At 39.9% G+C, this 21,806-nt stretch overlaps 1 protein-coding gene and 1 long non-coding RNA gene across 2 annotated transcripts in view; both read right to left on the reverse strand.

The window, feature by feature from the left end:
- LOC611660 (adhesion G protein-coupled receptor E4-like) overlaps window positions 1-9,570 on the reverse strand; it is a 35,095-nt gene extending 25,525 nt beyond the window's left edge. Inside the window, exons 1-4 of the mRNA XM_038565386.1 lie at window positions 9,507-9,570; window positions 6,244-6,418; window positions 2,539-2,652; window positions 338-531 (exon numbers count right to left, since the gene is read on the reverse strand). Coding sequence (XP_038421314.1) covers window positions 338-531; window positions 2,539-2,652; window positions 6,244-6,316 — 381 coding nt within the window. The 5' untranslated portion in view covers window positions 6,317-6,418; window positions 9,507-9,570. The remainder of the gene's footprint in view (window positions 1-337; window positions 532-2,538; window positions 2,653-6,243; window positions 6,419-9,506) is intronic.
- Window positions 9,571-10,994: 1,424 nt separating this feature from the next.
- On the reverse strand, window positions 10,995-19,224 carry LOC119864593. The gene is made up of 3 exons (XR_005374467.1): window positions 19,132-19,224; window positions 14,993-15,043; window positions 10,995-11,123 (listed from the first exon to the last, which is right to left on the reverse strand). It is a non-coding gene; the product is annotated as an uncharacterized LOC119864593 (long non-coding RNA).
- Between the last annotated feature and the right edge of the window lie 2,582 nt (window positions 19,225-21,806).

Here is a 21,806-nt window from a genome sequence, read left to right on the forward strand (position 1 = left end):
CTTTTTTTGTTGAAATGTACCTGGTCTGATACCGTGTTATAGCGCTGGAGAAGCATTTCAAAACCCCCTAATGACTATCACTCATTTTATATGCTGGTCTGGATTGGGGGACAGTTGAGGGGTTGATTCTGAGGTTATCTACTCAGTAGAGCTCAGGGGTAGCCCAGTTTCTCACTCTGGGTTCATTTTAGACTTTCTAACACCATGTCCCCCAGATGAGTGAGAATCTATCTCATTTTTTATAAACTTCCAACCTGTAAATTCATCAGCATGGAAACATTCCCAGTTAGTTACAAAATCCCTGCAGATGTAATGGAGTCACCTGGTTCTCACGCACCTTTTCATGCTGAAATGTGAAATTAATGGACATGGAGAGCGAAGTGTTCTTTCTGGATCCCACTGTACCACTCACTACCTTAGAGTTCAGGTAGAAATTATGCAGCTTTTCCTTCGTCATTAGGTTTTCCTCAGACACAAAGCTCTCATTGATGATGGAACCAATGGAAGCATAAGATATAAATGCGACAGCACCTGGATAAAGAAGAACCCCCCCCCAAAAAAAAAACAAAAAAAAAAAAAAAAGAAGAAACCCCACCTAGGTTCAGTGATGCTCATTTGAAGGCAACATCAAAGATTTAACAAATTGTCTATGGTAGCTTTAATTTTTAGATAGGATGTCAGACCACTGAAAAAAATAATTTCAATTACCATCTATTGAGCCTTTACTATGGGACAATGTGGTGAGTCATTCACATTAAGTAATACTCTTTTAATTTTAAATATATTTTAAAATTTAAATAATAATTTCATCCTTGCTACCACTTTATTTTTTATTATTTATTTATTTATTTAGAGTCAGATGCTACCACTCTTAATAGGGAAAATTTTCTTTGGTATTTTATAGTTAAGGAAAAGATTAAAGATAATAAAGAACTTTCAGTTCAAGCTTGGAAGGTGAAGTCATTATTTTATTCCTCAAAAATTGCAAAGCAGATCAATGAATCTGATGGAAGGCTAAAGGGATAGAGGAAGGAAGGCAAGAAGGCAGGCAGGTTAGAGATGGGTGAATGTGTGGGTACAGGAAAGGAAGAATGGATGGATTTAGTGAAGAATGGATAAATGGACGGAGGGAAGGAAGGATGGAATAGTGGATGGACAGATGGAAGGGTGGATGGATAGATGGATGTGTGAATGGATGGATGGAAGAACGGAAAGAAGGAAAGCTGGGTGATATGTGGACAGTGAGTGGATGACTCAGTGGATGGAGGGAAGGAAGGAAAATGAAAGATGGGAAAGAAGGATGATAGGAGAAAAATGAAGGAAAGATAGAAAGGAGAGAGGAAGGGAAGAGATGAAGGAGAGAGCAAGGAAGTGAAGGAGGGAGAAAAAGATGGGTAGGAGGTAATTTTGCAGGAGGGAAAAGACATATGGAAAGTAGTAAAAGAAAAATCTTAAAAATGATTAATAATAGACTGTACACAGTTTTAAAAATGAGTTAGACAAAAAAGGAATCATATATGTCATATACTTGAAACTAATATAATGTTTTATGTCTATTATATCTCAAGTAAAAAATTAAAAATATTAAAACTTAAATTTAAAAAGAAATGGATAAAAATAAACAGAAGTATTCAGAAGTTAAAAAGACAGTGAATAGTCTTTCCTGCTTTGTCGAATATTAGTTGACCATAAAGTTGAGGGTCCACTTCTATTCTTAAGAATAGAATCTCTATTCTCTATTCTGTTCCATTGATCTATGTGTCTGTTTTTGTGCCAGTACCACACTGTCTTGATGACCACAGCTTTGTAGTACAACCTGAAATCTGGCATTGTGATACTCCCAGTTATGGCTTTCTTTTTTAATATTCTCCTGGCTATTCAGGGTCTTTTCTGATTCCACACAAATTTTAAGATGATTTGTTCCAACTCTCTGAAGAAAGTCCATGGTATTTTGATAGGGACTGCATTAAATGTGTAAATTTCCCTGCGTAGCATTGACATTTTCACAATATTAATTCTTCCAATCCATGAGCATGGAACATTTTTCCATCTCTTTGTGTTTTCCTCAATTACTTTCAGAAGTGTTCTTTAGTTTTGAGGGTATAGATCATTTACCTCTTTGGTTAGGTTTATTCCTAGGTATCTTCTCTAGGAAATGGGGAACCATTCACTGTTCATGTGCAGGGGAAAGACATCCATTTAAGGAAACCAGCCTAGAGCACCCTAGAGGGTGGAGGTGACTTAAGCAAGGAGCACACATGGGAAGTCATTAAGAAATCTCAACTTCAGTCCCACTCCAACACATCCAATGTAAACACAATTGTGTATAGGAAATTGGATTCTTTTCATCTTTCTTTTTTTTCTGGCTGTAAGAGCCCAGTGTAAATTTCCCAGACCTAGGCTTTAGAAACATCATCCACAGAACTTCCTCATGTATGATAAAGGGCCTCTGGGAACTGTTTTATAGGAGCAACATGGAATTCCATTGGGAATATTCTTGGGCTGATGTCTAAGTTCTAGGACCTCAATATACTATACCTCCCAAGCTTTCCTTCTGAATGGTGGTGCAGAGAATGTCCATGGTCTGGTTTCCTGCCTTCAGCCTGAATGTCTTCATCAGGCTGCATTTCTCAACCCTTCGTGTTTCAATGTCTAAAAAACAGAGAATGATTGGTTAACAGCAACATTTCCTTATCCACCTGCTACAATATGATAATCATCTGCAATGGACACCAAAAAGAAAAGCCCATACACTCTAGGGACTGCTTACTCTTGATTAGTGTGGGAAAGAAATGGCCAAATCCTGTGGGCATTTAATAAAATTCAAAAAGTGAACTAGGAATTAACCGGGTACATTTACTCTTTTCTTTGTCTTTATTGTGATAAATACACATAACATGAAATTTACCATTTTAACCCCAGTTAAGCATACAGTTCAGTGGTGTTAAGCACAGTCACATCTTCACCATCCCTCTCCATAACTTTCTTATCTTCCTAAACTGGAACTCTGTTCCCATTAAACCCCCTCATGCACACCTGCCTCCCACTATCTACTTCCTGTCTCCATGGATGGGACTCTTTTAGGGATCTCCTATCAGTGGGATATGGAATGTTTGTTCTTTGTGTCTGCTTATTTCCCTGAGCACAATGTTCTCAAGGGTCCTCTGTGCTATAGCGAGTGTCAGAATATCCTTCCTTTAAGGCTGAATAGTATTGCATTGTCTGGATACATTACATTTTACTTATCTAGTCATCTGTGAATGTTTACTTGAATTGCTTCCACCTGTTGGCTGCTATGAACAATGCTGCTGTGAACATGGATGTATGAATATCTCTTTGAGTTCCTGCCTTCAACTCTTTGGAGTACAGATCCAGAAGAGGAATTGCTGAGTCATGAAATAATTCTATGTTTAGTTTTTTTTGTATATTCTTTTTGAGGAACAAATTCCACATAGTTGCACCATTTTACATTCCCAGCAGCAGTGCATAAGGGCTCCCATTTCTCCACATCCTCACCAATGCTTGTTATTTTTGGTAATAGCCCTCCAAGTGGATGTCAAGTGTTGCCTTTGCTTTTTAACCCAGCACTGATTTACAGGCTAGGAGGGAAGGCAGAGCAGAAAGAACATCTCCAAATCAACAAGGGAGGCAACACATTGAAAGTGATGTTGACAAGAACTGTGATGTTTGGGATTCACCTTGGAGCCACCACCTTACTATGTATGATGTGCTATGAGTGACCTTGGGTCAGTGGCTTAATCTTTCCTAGCTTCAATTTCCTCATCTACAAGATTGGGATAATAACACTGATAGCCTTAAGGAGTTACCAAATATTAAAGGAAATCACTAGTGTGCATTCTTTGGCCATGTATGATGAGCCAAGGCATAACTGTGATTGAGACAGACAGGGTCCCTTAGCTTCGTGGATTGCAGATAATATGCACTCTGGTTTAGCTACCTTGGTATTTATTTTTTACTTTCTTTTTAAAATTGTTTTATGTTTCATCACATTTTTTGTATATTCTTTTATTGGAGTTCAATTTCCCAACATATAGTATAATACCCAGTGCTCATCCCGTCAAGTGTCCCCCTCAATGCCCATCACCCAGTCACCCCATCCCCTGCCCACCTCTCCTTCTACTACACCTTGTTCGTATCCCAGAGTTAGGTATTTTTTAGTGAGAAAAGGGAAAGAGTGTATTAATGCCTCCTTTATGTACATGTTGATTAATGTCAGGTCAAGCCCTGATAGAGGATAGAATCTCCACACCCAGGTGCAGGTAACAGAAGTTCCTCTATGCTCTCTGGTGTCTGAACCTGGAACCAGCAGGGACCACAAAGGACTTAAAATATATACCTGTGTAGAATGGAAATACTAGCATCTGCAGACTTCTGTATCAAAAATAAACCGTCCTGTCATTAACATCCAGAATTAAAATCACATTCTTGGCAACATGGTATCTTTAAAATAGGAAAATCATATTTTACACACATACACACACACACACACACACACACACACAAAGATCATATGAATGGAATATTTCTGAATTCATTTTTTTGAATTTATTTTTATTTTTATTTTTATTTTTTTGAATTTATTTTTTTAAAAAGAGGAAATTAGGATATCTTTATTTGTATATATGTGCGGGTTATATGTATATATACTAGTATGTATAACATGTATTATATATGTATACTATATACACACATATAGGAGTATATATAACTTATGTATTTTATAAAATGTACATGTATATATAAATAAATGGGGATTATATGTATATATATGTATATATGATATATATTACATATGTATACATGTACACACATATAAAAAAGTAGATATAACTTATAATATGTATTCCATGTAATTCATATGTATATATTATATATAATTTCTATACATAAAGTTTGTAGATCTGGAAACAGAGACTCAATGAGATAAGGATACTAACCCAAGGCTAACTTATGCCAAGAGACAAATTGTTCTTTGAAACTCAGGTCTGTTGACAAGGTCTGGCTCTTAACCAGTACAGAATACTTCTCACCCAGAGTCCATTAGAATCACTTGGGGACATTTAAAATCACTGATGTGCAGGCCTCATCCCCAAGTGGCCTTTCTATAAGTATTTTTTAAATGTCCCATTCATTCTAATGAGTGTCCAATGCCAAGAATCAATTCACTGAGCATGGTAGAGAGACTAAGATGGTACTCCATGACCCTCATCCTGGTCTTGGGGTAATCATGCCTTGGGGTAAGTTCTTCCTTTTAACTATGGGTTGGCCCTACAACTTGCTTCTATAAGCAATAGAATATGACAAAGGTGATGGTGAGGTGTCATGGTCATGATTATATTACGTAAGATAGTAACTCCCATCTTGCTAACAGACACTGTCTTGAGGACTTTGATCAAACAAGCTTCCCTACAGAATGGCAAGGCACTGAGGGAGGCCTCCAAACTCCATCCAGCAAGAAATCAAGGCCCTCACTCAAACACCCCACAAGGCAAGGAATCTTGCCAACAACCATGGGAGCTTAGAAACAAATTCTCCCTTGTTCAAGCCTTCAGGTGAGACTTCAGCCCCAGTAAATCTTTTCATTCAGTCTTGGGAGATGCTTTGAATCAGAAGCCTCAGCTAAGCCATGTCCTGACTCCTGGACCCATGGAAACTATGAATTACAGATGTGCTGCTTGTGATCTCTTGCTTTGCAACAATCATTAACTAGTACTCTAAGCTAGAATACCTTTCTCTGAATCTCCAGGATTATAGATGGTGTGTACTTTCTTCTTGCTGAGCTGTATTTCGTGGAATATTCATAAGAAATAGATATCTCAAATCCAAAATTAAAGCCACATACTATTCATTTTCTTTCTCTTTGTAGTACCTAATGAAATTGTCTACCTCCAAACTGTTGACAGTAGGTCAATGTAGAGGAAAATAAATTCATGAAATCTAAAATTGTACCAGGCAGTGCACATTGATTGTTTGTGTACTGGTTGAAAGAAAAATATGTACCCAGACCTAGTGTAAAGTCTAATTCCTGGCTCTTCCACCATTGAGGAGGCCAGAAATTCATTCACTTTTCTGGGCATCACCATCCTTATTATAAAATAGAGGTAATCACACCTACACTCCAGCATTGCTAGGAGGATTGTGTGAGATGATACACAAACACCCTAGAACCGAGACTGACAACATGGAAGAGGAGCTGTGCTTACCAGAGTTGTGATTCCTTACCCATAAAAGGCCCTTCCACATTCTGTCTTTCTTTTGTATTTCTGACTGCAGCTGCAAGGACAGCCTTCTCCATATTCTGCAGGTATAATGTCACTAGCACTGCTTTCTCTTTGGGTTTTCCAGTGGTTAATTGGGAAGTGAGGTTTGTGAAATTAAGGTAGGAATCCCCGATTTCCTGTTAGAAATAAGGCTTGTTAGATGAACAGGAGGCTTTGAGAGGTCAAAGTCTTTTAATCAAACAATTCAAACAAATCAAACAAGCTTGTGTTTTGGTCAAGTAAATCTACCAATAGCCCCAGGCCCAGGATCTGGGACTGTAAAAGCAAAAGCATGTTAGTTTAATATTTATTCCAAATTATATGGTTTCATTCACATGGGGAATATAAAAAATAGTGAAAGGTATTATAGGGGAAGGAGGGAAAATGAGTGGGAAAAATTTGAGAAGGTGACAAAACATGAAAGACTCCGAACTCTACAAAATGAACAAGGGGTAGTGGAAGGGGAGGTCAGCGGGGAATGAGGTGATTGGGTGATGGGCACTGAAGGGGCACCTGACAGGATGAGCACTGGGTGTTATACTATATGTTGGCAAATCAAACTTCAAAAAATATGTATATATAAACTTATTCTATAATAAAACTGTTTTACTTCTCTTAGACTTTTGTGGTGTATTTTTCTGGGTTGGGAGTTGGGAGAAGATTTTGATTTTCCTTGCCTTTCCCCAATATTTTGCCATGTAATAACTGAAAATTCAGTTTGACATGAAGCATAAAAGAGGAGTATTTCCTCTCATTGACAGAGGTTTGAGGGCGCTCAAAGCCTTACTGGGAACATTTCATACCCCAGTATGCACAGACTCTAAAGGACCTCTGTGAAATGGGATTCCCCTGAGTTGGCAAACCCTAGTTGAGCCCAATTCTGAGAATCTTCACACACTTCATATCCTAAGATGAGAAGTCTCAGTACACTCAGTTCCTCAGCATGTCTTTCAATACTTTTGCTTATCATAGTAGTTTTTGGTTTTGATTTGCTTAAGAATCCATCTATATTGGTCAAAGATTAAAAAGTTGTGGTTATGTAGGATGAATAAGTCTTGACACATCATGTACAGCATGATGACTCTAGTTAAGAACACTATATAATATACTGTACATTTGCCAAGAAATTTCAGGTGCTCTTACCACACACACACACACACACACAGACACGCGTGCGCACACACACACACAGGTAAATGTGATGAAATGGGTATGTTAATTAGCTATCTGTAGTTATCATTTCATTATGTAGGTCAAAATATCATGATGCACTCCCTGGATATATAAAATTGTTAGTAAAAGAGATTTTTTAAAATTCAGAGATGAGTGTTTTAGAGCAGTTTTGGGGCAGTGAAACTATTCTTTTTGATACTATAATGGTGGATACATGTCATTATACTTTTGGCAAAATGCACAGAATGGACAACATCAAGAGTGATGTCTGGGATGCCTGGGAAGCCTGGGTGCTCAGTGGTTGAGTATGAGACTTCGGCTCAGGGCATGATCCCGGGGTCCAGGATCGAGTCCCACATTTGGCTTCTTGCAGGGAGCCTGCTTCTTCCTCTGCCTATGTCTCTGTCTCTCTCTCTATGTGTCTCTTATGAATAAATAAATAAAATCTGTAAAAAAAAAAAAAGACTGATGCCTTAATGTCACTCTGGCCTTTGGGTGACATTGACATGACATTGCAGGTTCACAAAAGTACCATCTGGTGCAAGATAGCCAGGGAGGCTGTGCCTGTGCGGGGGTGGGGGTCGGGAGACGGGGATATATGGTAAATCTGTATTTCTGGTCAACTTTGCTATGAACCTAAAAGTGCTCTAAAAAACAAAGTCTACTTAAAAGAGGGGTGGTGGTGGAGAAAGCATCCACCAGCACCTAGAGCCAAAGGAAAGGCACTCAGACCTTCAGGGATAGAGCAGTGTTTCCCTTTCCACAGCCATGGGACAGCTTTGAGAAACTGGTACAGATTTGTCTGCTGTTGTCCTGAGAACCACTCAAATTTAACTAAGAGAGAAGAAGAAAAGGAGTATTTGTTATTTTTCCTTTTAATCAGCTTGTGATGGCTGTCTAATAGTTTTTATACATAAGCCCGAAACACATAGTTTAAAACTGGCCAGCAAAACACAGCTTTGGCACCAACTCACTGTGTGACCGTGGCAAAGTCACTGAAATCTCTCTGGGCCCCAGGATCCCTCATTAAACAAAAAGGAGTTCAAAACATATGGTCTTTATGTTTTCCTTAGGCAGTCAAAGTCTTTGAATAATTATATTGGAGGACCAACTATGTACACTGACCAATCCAGTCTTTTTTCTTGAACAATTTCATGGAGCTATAATTAACCCACAGGACTCAACCATTTAGAATGTATAATTCAATGGCTTTTAGTGTATTCACAAATTTGTACAACCATCACCACAATCAATTTTAGAGCAATTTCCACCTTCCCCTAAAATCTGCAATCCTGGGCAGTCACCCTCAATCCCTCCATCCTATCCCCCAATCCCTGGCAATCACTAGTTCACATTCTGTGTCTCTCGATTTGCCTATCTGGACAGTTCATGTAAATGGAATCACACTCTCTGTGACCTTATGTGTCTGGCTTCTTTCACTGAGCATCATGTTTTCAAGGTCCATCCATGTTGTAGCATGTGTCAATGCTTCAATCCTTTTTATGGCTCAGCAACAGCTACATTTCTTTTGTCCACTTATGAGTTACTAAGCAAGTCAGTCATTTCCAGTTTCTGGCTTTTGTGAATAATGCTACTGTGAACACTGGTACAAGCTTTTGTGTTGACCTGTATTTTCAATTTTCTGGGAGTATATACCTAGCAGTGGAATGCTGCATAATATGGTAATTCTATGTTTAACTGAGATACTGCCAGAGTGTTCACCAAAGAAGCTCCATGGCTTTTCTTTCCCTTCCACATGAATGAGTTTGCTGCTTACTTCACATCCTCACACCTTGATGACAGCTTTGCTAGAGACCCTGCATCAACACATCCAGCAAAGGACTCCCTGGATTCCTAACCCATAGTAATTTGGAGATAATAAATATTGTTTAAGCCACTATGTTTTGGGGTCACTTGTTACACAAGAATATATATCAAATATACTTGCACACTATGGTGAGCTATCCCACCCTATGTCACTCACTGTATTCTGAGGATGGTCTGCTTCTGTACACCTTGTGCAAGCAGAATGCAAACCTTGGTAAACCTTACCTGCTTCTGACAGTCTTGGAAAGTTGGCTCACTATTATTCAAGTTAGAACAAGTCTCTTGTTTGATTTCTAGAAAATAAAAGAATATAGATTCAGCAGAGGAAAGAAGGTACCATGTCTACTTTAATTAGGACAGGTTTGTCTCCATAGTCTTGGCAGGATCCAGAAAGGGTGGAAAATACTTATTGTAAAGAAATAATAATCAAACTGAAAATAGTATACATTAAAAAATAAGGAAGATATATGTATAAATCTGAGAGAAAAATTATTATTATTCAACTTCCATCTCATTCTTGATTCTCAAATTGAAAGAGTTGGACTTTTTTTTTTTCCAAGGTCACAACAAATGCAGTCAGGTCTAAGAAGCCCATTGTCCAAAACAGGAACCACCAGCCACCTGAGGCTATGGCTAGTCTGAACTGAAAAGTACTGTAAGCATAATGCCTTCTGGAGACCAAAGACAATGTGAACAAAAGCATACAAATGGTCTCATTAATGATTTTTATATAAATTACAGTTTGAATGATAATACTTTGCATATGTTGAGTTCAGTAGGTTATTAAAATTAATTTCCTGTTTTTACTTTTTGAATGAAGCTACTAGAAAATTTAAAATTACTTGTGTAGCTCACATAAGTGGCTTCTGTCAGATTTCTCTTAGAAAACATTCCACTAGAAAATATGTGGAGATATACTTAAATTCAAACCCAGCAAAACAAACCATTTTCCTTTTCAAATAAATATGACTATTTCCTACTGTATATATTAGGGAATTTGGAGAGACAGCAAATATTCTTATTACTTAAGCTAAGTTTGCAAACTATGGCTTTGGGCTGGCCCACTGACTGTTTTCTTTTTTTTGTAAATAAAGTTTTATTGGCACACAGCCACATCTATTCATGTATATGGCTGCTTTGACATTAGAAAGATGGGGTTGAATAGTTGCAACAGAGACCACATGGCCTGAAAAGTGTGAAATATTTACTAGATGACCCTTTATAGTAAAATTTTGCTGACTTTCAACTTAAAGGAGATATCCATGTTATGGGGTGGTGGTAAATGGTGTAAATGTGTGAAGTATTCTGCATGACTTTGGATGCAGAAGAGGACTTATTTTTTAAACTGGGTATATCATTAATTTTGAGATTGACTCCTTTAAACAAAAATATTTTCTAATTCCCTCATCTGCAAAAGGTATGATGATTACTTCTATTTTACAGGTTATACACTCGAGACTGAGAATCGAAGCATTTTCCCTAAAATTGCACAGCTACTTAATTAGAGTTGAGATGGAACACAAGTCAATTTCACCTGGACCTCGAATTCTTAGCCATCTCTCACATAATGAGGCTACAGAGAAAAGGAACAAGACCTTCAGGCAGGATACTGAAGTTCTTTCCCTGTGAGAAGCCTATGGCTAGCTTCACTTCCAAGATTTGCATATTCTTGCAGTAATGCCACTTTTATTACAGGCCCAGCATCACCTTTGTGTGTAACTTTCTTGTCTGTGAGTGCTTCTTTTCCTGTGGTTGAGACATATTCAGGGTAAGAACAGTAGTATTTTTCATTGTCATAGACACAGGAAGCAAAATGAGGGCAGGGGTTGCTTGTACATGGATCTGTAGAGAGAAAAAGAGAGAGAGAAGGCAGCTCTGTGGGTTCTCTGTTATTGTATTCAATATTTAATCAATCTAATTCCATTTGAAGTCTTATGTCTTAAAATGTCAGCAAAAGACTTTACTCCTAACTCTGGGAAATGAACAAGGGGTAGTGGAAGGGGAGGTGGGTGGAGGGATGGGGTGACTGGGTGACGGGCACTGAGGGGGGCACTGGACGGGATGAGCACTGGGTGTTATACTATATGTTGGCAAATTGAACTCCAATAAAATATATACAAAAAATAAAAAAAGTAAGAGTCTTTCTTCTAGTACTGTCACTAGATGCACTTTTAAGTTTTGGAATCAGTTAATAAGCTGGTTAAATCAGTGGAATTCTGTTATTGATATTAGACAGACAACTTACCTCCTCTGCCATCCGCTACCTACAATTTGATACAAAGAAATATACAACATTACATACGTCCTTTTCCTGCCCCACATGCCTAAGCAGACCTAATAATGGGGAAATCTCAGAAAAACTCAATTGACCCACTGCTCTAATATAACTGCCTCAACTGGACAAAAATGTCAATATCATAAAAGAAAAAGAAAAAGAAAGGCTGAAAATAACTGTTCTAGACTAAAGGAGATTAAAGAAACATAATAACTATATATAATGCCTAAGTTATTATTAAATAAATCCTAAATTTGAAAAAAAAGCATTATGGGAGCAATAGAAAAATTTGACTATGTACTTTAATAATATAATTGTATCAGAGGCAAATTTCTTAAAATGACATGTAAGAATACGTCGTTCTTACTAGATCAATGCTAAGGGATTTAGGGGCATGATACCTGCAATTTATTTTCCAATGGATTCAGAAAAAAATATAGAAATGTACATGAATCATTTTTTAAAATGACTATATAATATCAAGTGACATATAACTAAGTGGAAGATATATCTATTGTATACAGATATGTGAACCTTAAAACTAAAAGAACCAATTATTTTATTGGCAAAAATGGGTTTATTTGGGATGGAGGAGAATTGCAACCATATCTGAAGCAAACACCAGAGGAAAGTTCAAGGTCCAATGACATGAAGGAGGAAGGAGATAGCTCTTTTATACAGCAAAGAGGAAGTTAGGCAGGGATGTTCTACACAAAAAGTCCATTGGAGTAGACTGGGAACTTGAAGTATAGTGGCTTCTCATTGTCTGAGCTGTGACCGTCTTTCTTTGGTTGAGCTGTGGCTATTTCTCACTGACTGGCCTGTGGCTGTCTCTCACTGACTGTGACTATCTCTCGTTGGCTAGTTAGTTGGGGTGGGAGGAGGGAAACAGGGCTGAAGAGACTTTCTTCCTCCTGCTGATGGAGTGAAGTAGTATTGGTTTGCAAAGTCCATCTCTTCTTGTTGGATTTACAATTAACCACAAGTGGTAGGACAGGAGAGCTCCCCTACAGACCTCGTATTAGTGAGGTTTCCATTTATTAATTTTCACTGAGAGCTACCTATAATTACTTTTGCTAATAGATATTTGTGGGTATAGATAGGTAGCTAGGAAACCTGAAGGAAATGTGGCAGTATGTTAGCAATTGATGAATCCAGGTGAAGATATAAGGTGATCATTTTTACTATTGTTGCAATGTTTCTATAGATTTAAAATATCCAAAATAAAAAGTTGACTAAAGAAAACCATCGTGCTATGTTTTATTAGGAGACATTATCCTGTCCAAAATCCACATTCTTCCTGTTTTGGCTCCTACCTAGTCACTAGATGCGCTTTAGTGTTTGCAGCTCAAACTAAAGTGATGACATTGTAATCTTAATACATTATAATTCCTTGTCTCTTCTCACTAACCTTTACACTGTGGGGGAATGAAGTAACCTTATTGCTGTACCACTTACTTAACTGGGACCTCAGTTGATTTCTGAAATCTCTCCAAGCCTCCTTGTCCTCCTTTAAACTGAGAGTGGAACAATGTGACCACAGATTGGGCTAAGTAAGGTCTCTCTGACTAATAGGTCAGTTGCATTGATTTTGTTAACTGCTCTGTGATTATTTTAGAACATGTCCTTGTTCTTAGAATGCATATTGAGGTCTTAAGGAGTGCAGGAGTATGATGCGTGCAGCTTCTTCTCGAGTCATTTAGAAAAAAGATTATGGGGATCCCTGGGTGGCGCAGCGGTTTAGCGCCTGCCTTTGGCCCAGGGCGCGATACTGGAGACCCGGGATCGAATCCCACGTCGGGCTCCTGGTGCATGGAGCCTGCTTCTCCCTCCGCCTCTCTCTCTCTCTCTCTCTCTCTCTCTCTCTCTGTGACTATCATAAATAATTAAAAAAAAAAAAAAAGAAAAAAGATTATGTGTTTGTGTATTATATATATATGTATATATATATATATACATGTCATGTATGAAATTACTATACTATATATATCATACACAGAGTATACAAATGTATGTTCCATGTATATGTATTATATACACAACTGAACGGATATCTATATGTGTCTATATATAATGTTTATTATATATAATACTTATATGATAAACATTTCATGAATCAAGGGAGGGAGGGAAGATCTGAAAATATTCTTCCAATTTTTCTATTAATTTGAAACTATATAAAATGAAAAGTTTCCATCAAAGAAGAGTAGGGAGAGAGAGAAGGAGGGAAGAAATGGATCAACATTAGATTTATTTTTTTATTGTGTGTCTGGACCAAAAGAAGCAAGACCTCATTTGGGTAGTTGAGTGTGGTTCACCTAGAAAGGATGGGAGAAATCATCTCCAACCCTTATAGGGCACTTGCTTTGTGCCAGGACTATTTCAGCCCTTTCCATATCATACTACTGACTTTAGAACAACTCCATGAGATGGGTACTATGATTATCTCCATTATATAGATTAGGAAATGAAGCGCAAAGAGATTGGCTTGTCTACTGTCCCATAGGTAGTAAGTGATCAGGCCAGGATTCACACCCAGGCAGTCTGGCTCCAGAAACTATGATCTGAAGGGATGATCATTTCTACCTCCAGGCATCTTGAGAAGCAGTTGATTTTGTCACAAGAAATAAGAGGCACTTTGGAATCTTTAATATTCATCAATGTAAGGTGAAAGGAAAGGTTGTGGAGATGGAGGCAAGCTTGGCTGCCAATCTCTGGCATCTGGAACACTCTGCATTTGCGGGTGGCAGCAGCAAATGAAGACGTGATAGTTTTCAATCCCTCCAGTCTGGAAAGAGTATGCCCAACCCAACTAGTGAGTGGTAAGATCTTTTTAACTGGGGCTGCTAAAAAGAATCAAGTGTATGTATTGGGTTTGCATTTTGTTTTGATTGGACAGCACTGGCCCACTTGAAAAGAATGGGGACCCTGCTTAAAGGATAATGTAAGGAGGAAGACGACTGGACTTGGGGAACCGTGGGAAAGACAGGAAGAGATTAAGGATGCTTCTGGAGTCTACTGGAAGCAAAGGAAAGATACCAGGAAAAAAGTGGGGTTGTATTGAAGGGCATGGTGGATCTTTTGAAAGTGTCAGGCAAAACAGAAGCCTGCTTTCTAATTCTACCTTTGTATGAAACTGGGCATAGTCGTCCATCTGGACACAGTGCAAAAGTTGTAGAATAATAATTGAGGAACTGCACAAAATTGTCAGTATTTGGCCACTCTGGACCTACAAAAATGGCAATCAGTGTAGCTCGTCCTAATTCACTAAGAGTTGCAGAGCTCTTAGAAATGATGCCAGGCTTTGCAATTGTCTGTTGAGGCCATGGGGGCAAACCCACATCCTGATGGACTGTACCCTGTTGCATCCAGTATCCGTATATACCGGACAGTGACTTAAAAAGAGGCTTGCTCTTGGTTTCAAGTGCCAACATACCTCTGCCCGATGAACTGTGTTTTGTCACAAAGATGATCAAGCAGGGAAGCCCTGAGGAAAATAAAAGGAAGGTATTAACATTTCAGGAATCTTCCTTGAGTCTTTCAGGGAGCTTCTGAACATGACTGGGCTACCTGCCTGTTTCTCCCAAAGGCAGAGTTTGATTTACAACATAGAACTTAGTGTCTTATGCCACGCTACCGAATTGCTGTATGAGTTCTAGCAATCTTGGGGTGGAGCAATTGCACTGTTGGGGATTTACCCCAAAGATACAAATGCAATGAAACGCCGGGACACCTGCACCCCGATGTTTCTAGCAGCAATGGCCACTATAGCCAAACTGTGGAAGGAGCCTCGGTGTCCAACGAAAGATGAATGGATAAAGAAGATGTGGTTTATGTATACAATGGAATATTACTCAGCTATTAGAAATGACAAATACCCACCATTTGCTTCAACGTGGATGGAACTGGAGGGTATTATGCTGAGTGAAGTAAGTCAGTCGGAGAAGGACAAACATTATATGTTCTCATTCATTTGGGGAATATAAATAATAGTGAAAGGGAAAATAAGGGAAGGGAGAAGAAATGTGTGGGAAATATCAGAAAGGGAGACAGAACGTAAAGACTGCTAACTCTGGGAAACGAACTAGGGGTGGTAGAAGGGGAGGAGGGCGGGGGGTGGGAGTGAATGGGTGACGGGCACTGGGTGTTATTCTGTATGTTAGTAAATTGAACACCAATAAAAAAAAAAAAAAAAAAAAAAAAAAAAAAAAAAAAAGAACTTAGTGTCTTGACTACAAAGATGTTAAATAGGAGTTCAGTTCCCTGATCCTAACAACGTTCAGAATCATTTCATTAAGTTTCTAACCAATTTTATAAAACTAACAAATGCTAGAAATTTACTCAAATGAACTCTTCTTCCAAAGCTGCTAAGCACTTACATCAGGTTTATGCTGGTGTGGCTGGAGGCCGATTTGAAAAGAAGAACACAAAAGAAATGTGTACTCATACATGCTGGAGAGAAAGTATGAAGGGACATAGACCTGGGTGTGAAGAGTGCTCATTTCTAGGTAGTTTTTAATTTGCTCATCTGCATTTTCTAACTTTTCCTAGAGTAAACATGGATTACTTGCCTAGTGATTTAGGAAGTACTATTGTGTCTTTGCGGAGAATACAAAATGATACTGGGGAACAGAAGCCATGAAAGTGTTAAAAAATACCAGCATTTGAGAAAAATATCAGAAGCATCACCACAACCACCAGCCCCATAAATACAGGAATCCAGCCTTTTTTGGTGACACTCATGATTTTTAATCATGGTGACCCTTGATTATTTTGAAGACAGAGCAAAGAGTTTGGTTGCCCTAGCAGTTAAAACCCCATCTTCTTGTATGAGTCATCCTGGTTGTTCTGATGAAACCATTAGGACCCAGACGGTGTTCCTCTTTTCCAAGTCAGCCCAACTGCTGAGGAAGTCATTGAAAAGATTTGACTGCCCCCATCCCTGGCTGGTGCCTCTCACAGGAGGAGGACCGTGGGTCTGAGGGCCCAGGAGGCTGAGGACGCGTCCCTGGCCCCTGTTCAGCATCCAGGGTCCTGGAGAGACCCGTTCCGCTCCTCCCCCAAGGATCTCGAGGTCACTGGGACCTGGTTGCAGCCACTGAGCTGTGGCATTGGGAGGGGGTAGGGGTAGGGGCTCTCAGGACTTGTGCTTTCAGGTGACCCCCACCCTCCTGCCTGGCCTCTTCCTTGTATTTAATTAAACCCTTTTTTAAACCTGAAAAACAAAAGACTTGACTGCCAGTTGACCATGAACTGGACCCAGGCACTCAGAGGCTACTCATTCCGGTCATTGTAGAGAGGGTTCCATTGCCTTTCCTACTCCCGAGTCTGCTTCAAGGACATTGCCTGGAGATAGTGATGCGGTGTATGCATGACTGAACCCAGTTAAGGCCCACCTCTCTATATAAACTTACAAGATTTAGCACATGGTGTAAGGATCCATTTATATTGCTGTTGCCCAAGACAAACTTGTATGCAAGTTCCCTTTGCTTATTAAAACTGCCACGCCCCCCCAACCTAGAGTGACCTATCTCTTCCAGTATCTCCCTGCCCTGGAATAATGGGGTCCATTTCAGATCATACCTAGGAATCTCCCAAAAAGGAGGGTTGTAAACCAGTATCAACTCCACAGCCCAGCAGGTAGGTGCCAACTCCATGCTTCTGAGAGGTAGCTGGATCCAGATGGTCAGTGTGGTTCCTGCAGAACTAGAGTGCCTTCCCCAAAAGGAACTGGAACAGATTGACCACTGCCTAACACTTTCCTCCCTGCTCACCTTGCCCTGTAACTCTGCCTCAGATTTTACCAGGGGGAAGGAGAAAGAGGAGTAGAGAAAACAGGAGAGCAGAGGTGAAGTTGGAACATGTGGACTCATCAGTGAGGCTGAGGATCAATGGAAGCTGAAGAAGCAAAATGTCCCTGTAATTATACCTCTCTGTTGAAGCTGACCTCATAAAAACAGACAGTAGAATGGTGGTACCAGTTGCTGGGGGGACAGGAGTGGGCCTGGGGAGATGATGTTTAAGGGCACTAACTTGGAACTAATAAACAGGTAAGTCCTGAAGATCAAGTTCACAGCATAGTGATGATAGACAACAGCACAGTAGGAGAAACCTCAAGGCTGCCGACAGACTAGATTTCATCCGTTCCCATGAAACACAACAAATGGTACCTATGTGATACCATAAGATGTCAGCTAAAGTGAAGGTGGCCATCATTCTGCCATATATAAATGTACCAAATCAATATGGTGTACACCTCAAACTTACATAATGTCATGTACCAATTATGTCCCAATAACATTTTTAAACATTAAATTTAAAACTAGTGGTTTTGATGCCAACAGCTATAGCAGAGAAGGTGGACAGGGAACCACTATTACCAACAGTGATACCCAGTATTGAGTAAGCACTGATGAGCACCTTCCAGGTACGACCATCTCATGGATTCCCCCTGACATTCTCAAGGAACAGAGCCTCTTCTCATCCCCATTTTACAGCACAGGAATCTGAGGGTGATGGTGGTTCAAGAATTTGCCCAGGAGAACACAACGGGGAAGCAGCAAAGCCCAACCTCTCACTGGACTAAATTGCTACTCACCTTATTCCTTAAGTGCTCCTTCACAACCTTAGTTTCTGAGATCTTGCACCTTTTACTAACACTACATTTACTACACCAACAGTCCCGGGGACCAGAAAGTGTCCTGTTTTGTGCCACAGGGAGAGGAGAGAACTTGCATGGTAAGATCCCCTCACTGTCCATTTGGAAGAGATTCTTTCAACAAGACACAGAGAGTTCACTTCTCTTCAGACTCTGCTTACATGACTCAGGACGCCCTGAGGAGCCTCGTGGACTGGAGCCAAGATCTCCCCAAATACCAAGTCCTCTGTCAACTTCGGATGTCTATATATACATGCTGACAAGTCCAGAGAAGGGAGATACTCTACACTGGAACTTAAACAAAAATCAACTACACCAATGGTTAAAACCATTGGTGGATGGAGACTTTGAGTTTTCTGCTGATGAATCTCTCCATGAGATTTTTTGGTTTTGATTTGTTTTCCAATTTGGTGTACGTTGTTGTTGTTTTAGCTCATGCCATTACATTTTTTTTCTAAATTTTCATAGCTTCCTTTAAGGTAGGATTATTCAGCCTTAGCACTATTGACTTTTTGGCCTTGATACTTCCTCATACAGGGGCTGGCCTGTGCACTGGAGAGTGTTGGGTGGCACCCCTGGCCACCACCCACTAAATGCCAGGCACACCCTCACCCTGAGGCAAGACCACCCGAACTCTCTGCAAATATTACCAAGGGTCCCCTGTGGGGGCACTAAACTGCCCCAAGTTGAGAAGCACTACTTTCAATGCTGGTTTTACTTTCAAGGACATTAGACATTGTATCTGAAAATAAGTGGCAAATAAAGTCATTGAAATATTGGCCATATCAATTTTAAGACACACTTAGAAATCCAGACATGCCCCATCTCAGGAGATGTCCTCAGGCCAGCCCTCCACCAGCTCAACTGAACAGTTTACATGTTCTAGAACCAAAGAAAATAAGATATTTAACACTCACCACACAGAAGAAAGTTTGTCCTCTTCGCCATAGCTCCTCTACCTTCTAACTGATAACTGATAACAGAGAGGGAACTGTAGAGTCTTGTTTCCTATTTCTCAAGAAGCATCAGGGGTTTCAAGAGGATCACAATCTGTTAGTGTAATTTCTACACTTCAAGTCAAAGTCAAAGTAAGGCAACAACATGAATACAAACCTCTAGATGCCATTTGCATCCATATCATGCTTACCGCAGAATTCTCTGGTCACTTAGTCACTCGTTGGACACAGAAATAAAGACCAAGGAAGGAGGACATCCCTGACTTTGGGGCACTAATCAGCCAAGCCAGCAACCACCCTGCAAACCCTGAATGCTTGGCAACATTTAAAAACATATCTGAAAAAAAAAAAAAAAAACATATCTGCACTCCCATGTGCATTGCAGCATTCTTGACAATAGCCAAGATATGGAAACAACCTGTCTATCAAAGCCTGAATGGATAAAGAAGATGTGCCAGAAATATATACCCACGTATGTTATTCAGCCTTAAAGAAGAATGAAACGTTGTCACTTGCAACAACATGGGATCAATCTGGGTGATGCAATACTAAGTGAAATAATCCAGACACAGAAGGACACACACGGCATGATCTCACTTCTAGGTGGAATCTAAGAAAGATGAGTACATATAGCAGCAGAGGCTAGGGCAATGACTGCCAGGACCTGGGCTCAGGGAGAATTGGGGAGATACTGGTCAAAGGATGTAGGGTTTCAGTTGTGTAACATGAATGAATTGGGGGAGTCTGCTGTACAGCATGGGGACTAGAGCTAACAACATGGGCTTCTATATCTGAAACATGCTGACAGTGCAGCTTCAGTATTCTCATCAAAGCTAAGAGATGGTTACTGTGGGAGGATGGGTGTGTTAATCAGCTTGAGTGTGGTTATTGCACAGTGTCAGTGTCTATCCAGACATCATGTTGTACACTGTCAATATATACAAATTTTATTTGTCGATCATACCTCAGAAAAGCCTGCTGGAGGGGAGAAAAATAAGTTGAATCAAACCCACAGAACTAGATATTGAATATTAATTAGCACGTGCCCCTCCGTGTAGGTAAATGAAAGAATGAGTTATCAAATAGTAATATAGGAACATTTCAGTTCCACATTTCAGACTTGTAGGATTTGATCTGTGAGGTGAAGTTGCTTTTCTTCCCACTTTTCATGATATTTCTGCCATGCAGAAATTACTTTGAAACAGGGTTTCTTTCTTTTTTTAACATATTTTATTTATTCACGAGAGATAAACAGAGAGAGGCAGAGATACAGGCAGAGGGAGAAGCAGGCTCCCAGCAGGGAGCCCGATGTGTGACTCCATCCCAGAACTCCAGGATCATGGCTTCTAGCCAAAGGCCCATGCCCAACCCTGAGCCACCCAGGCATCTCGAAACTGGTTTTCTTATCCTCTCCCTTGCCCTGCCCCTGCCTGTTGCAAGCAGACATAGAAATACTAACTGTCCTAATTCTCAGTTCCTTGGACTCTAGCCACTCACTTCTTGGAACTTCCCCTGTCTGACCTCATCTGCCTGCCAGCTCAGATCCCCATTACAGACGCCCTACTGCCAGCCTCTACTTCTAGTTGGAGAATGGATGATTTTCCCAATAAGCTAAATGAAGTCAATGTCATACTTTGAGGTAGAGATAAACATCTTGTCTATCTCCTAGGTAGTAAATTTGAAATTCACATCAATATTGATGGAAAACTATGCTATTTAGAGGGGCAGCAAGAACCTAGAGATTCCATACATTGTGGTAGGAGAGGTAGGTTGGGAAGGTTTGAGCCACTTGCCCAAGCCTGGTGGACCTGGGACTCCACACTTGGGCCCTTCTTAACCCTCAGCTCTAGCCATTAGCCTCTGTGCTATAGAATCACATAATTATTGCTCCTTTTTCCTACAGTGTAGTTCAGTGTGTCCTCTTCACTCTGTAGACTGACTTTCTCCACTTGGTGAACAGGATCCTCATGGCCATTTTAATGGGACCTCTGACAAAGACTCATCTTGGACTCTGCTGGACTAGATTCAACCTTGGGCTTTCATCTCTGTCCTTGTATAATCCAGTTTGAGCAAAAATCCTGCTAAATCAGGGTAGCAAAAATCTCCCACCCTAGGTATCTGACCACCTTCCATATCTTACCACACTGGCTTGCCTTCAGGAAGAATTCCCATGGCCTGGGTCTTACCTGTTTTGATTTTAAGCCCTTAATCCCCACTCTGCATCTTGGAAAGAAATCTCTAGTTGCATTGATGTAATTGGAATGGAGTCCAATCTCTTCCTGACTCCAAGACCCTATTGGATTGGTCCCTATATCCATTGTGATGTTCCCTTCTTGAATAAAGCCTGAATTTTTGTTCTTAACAAGTGTTCTTAAATGACTTTTTTTCTAGGAGTCAGAATATCATTTTTTCTTAAACACCTGCAGGTCCATTCAGGTCTCTTAGTTCAAATGCTTAAGACGGAAAATCTGAATGGTTAGAGATCAAGTCAATGAATGGATTCCTCCTAGGCAGTCATACTGTTTCCATTGGCAATGGCCTTAGGGACAAAGTTACGTGGCATGTGTGGAGCTCTCATATGACAAAGGCAAAAGGATCAGGGAAGAAATTTGAAACACTAGCAATGCAGGCCTCTA

The sequence above is a fragment of the Canis lupus genome, chromosome 20, assembly GCF_011100685.1.
Source record: "Canis lupus familiaris isolate Mischka breed German Shepherd chromosome 20, alternate assembly UU_Cfam_GSD_1.0, whole genome shotgun sequence".
Taxonomy (NCBI): domain Eukaryota; kingdom Metazoa; phylum Chordata; class Mammalia; order Carnivora; family Canidae; genus Canis; species Canis lupus.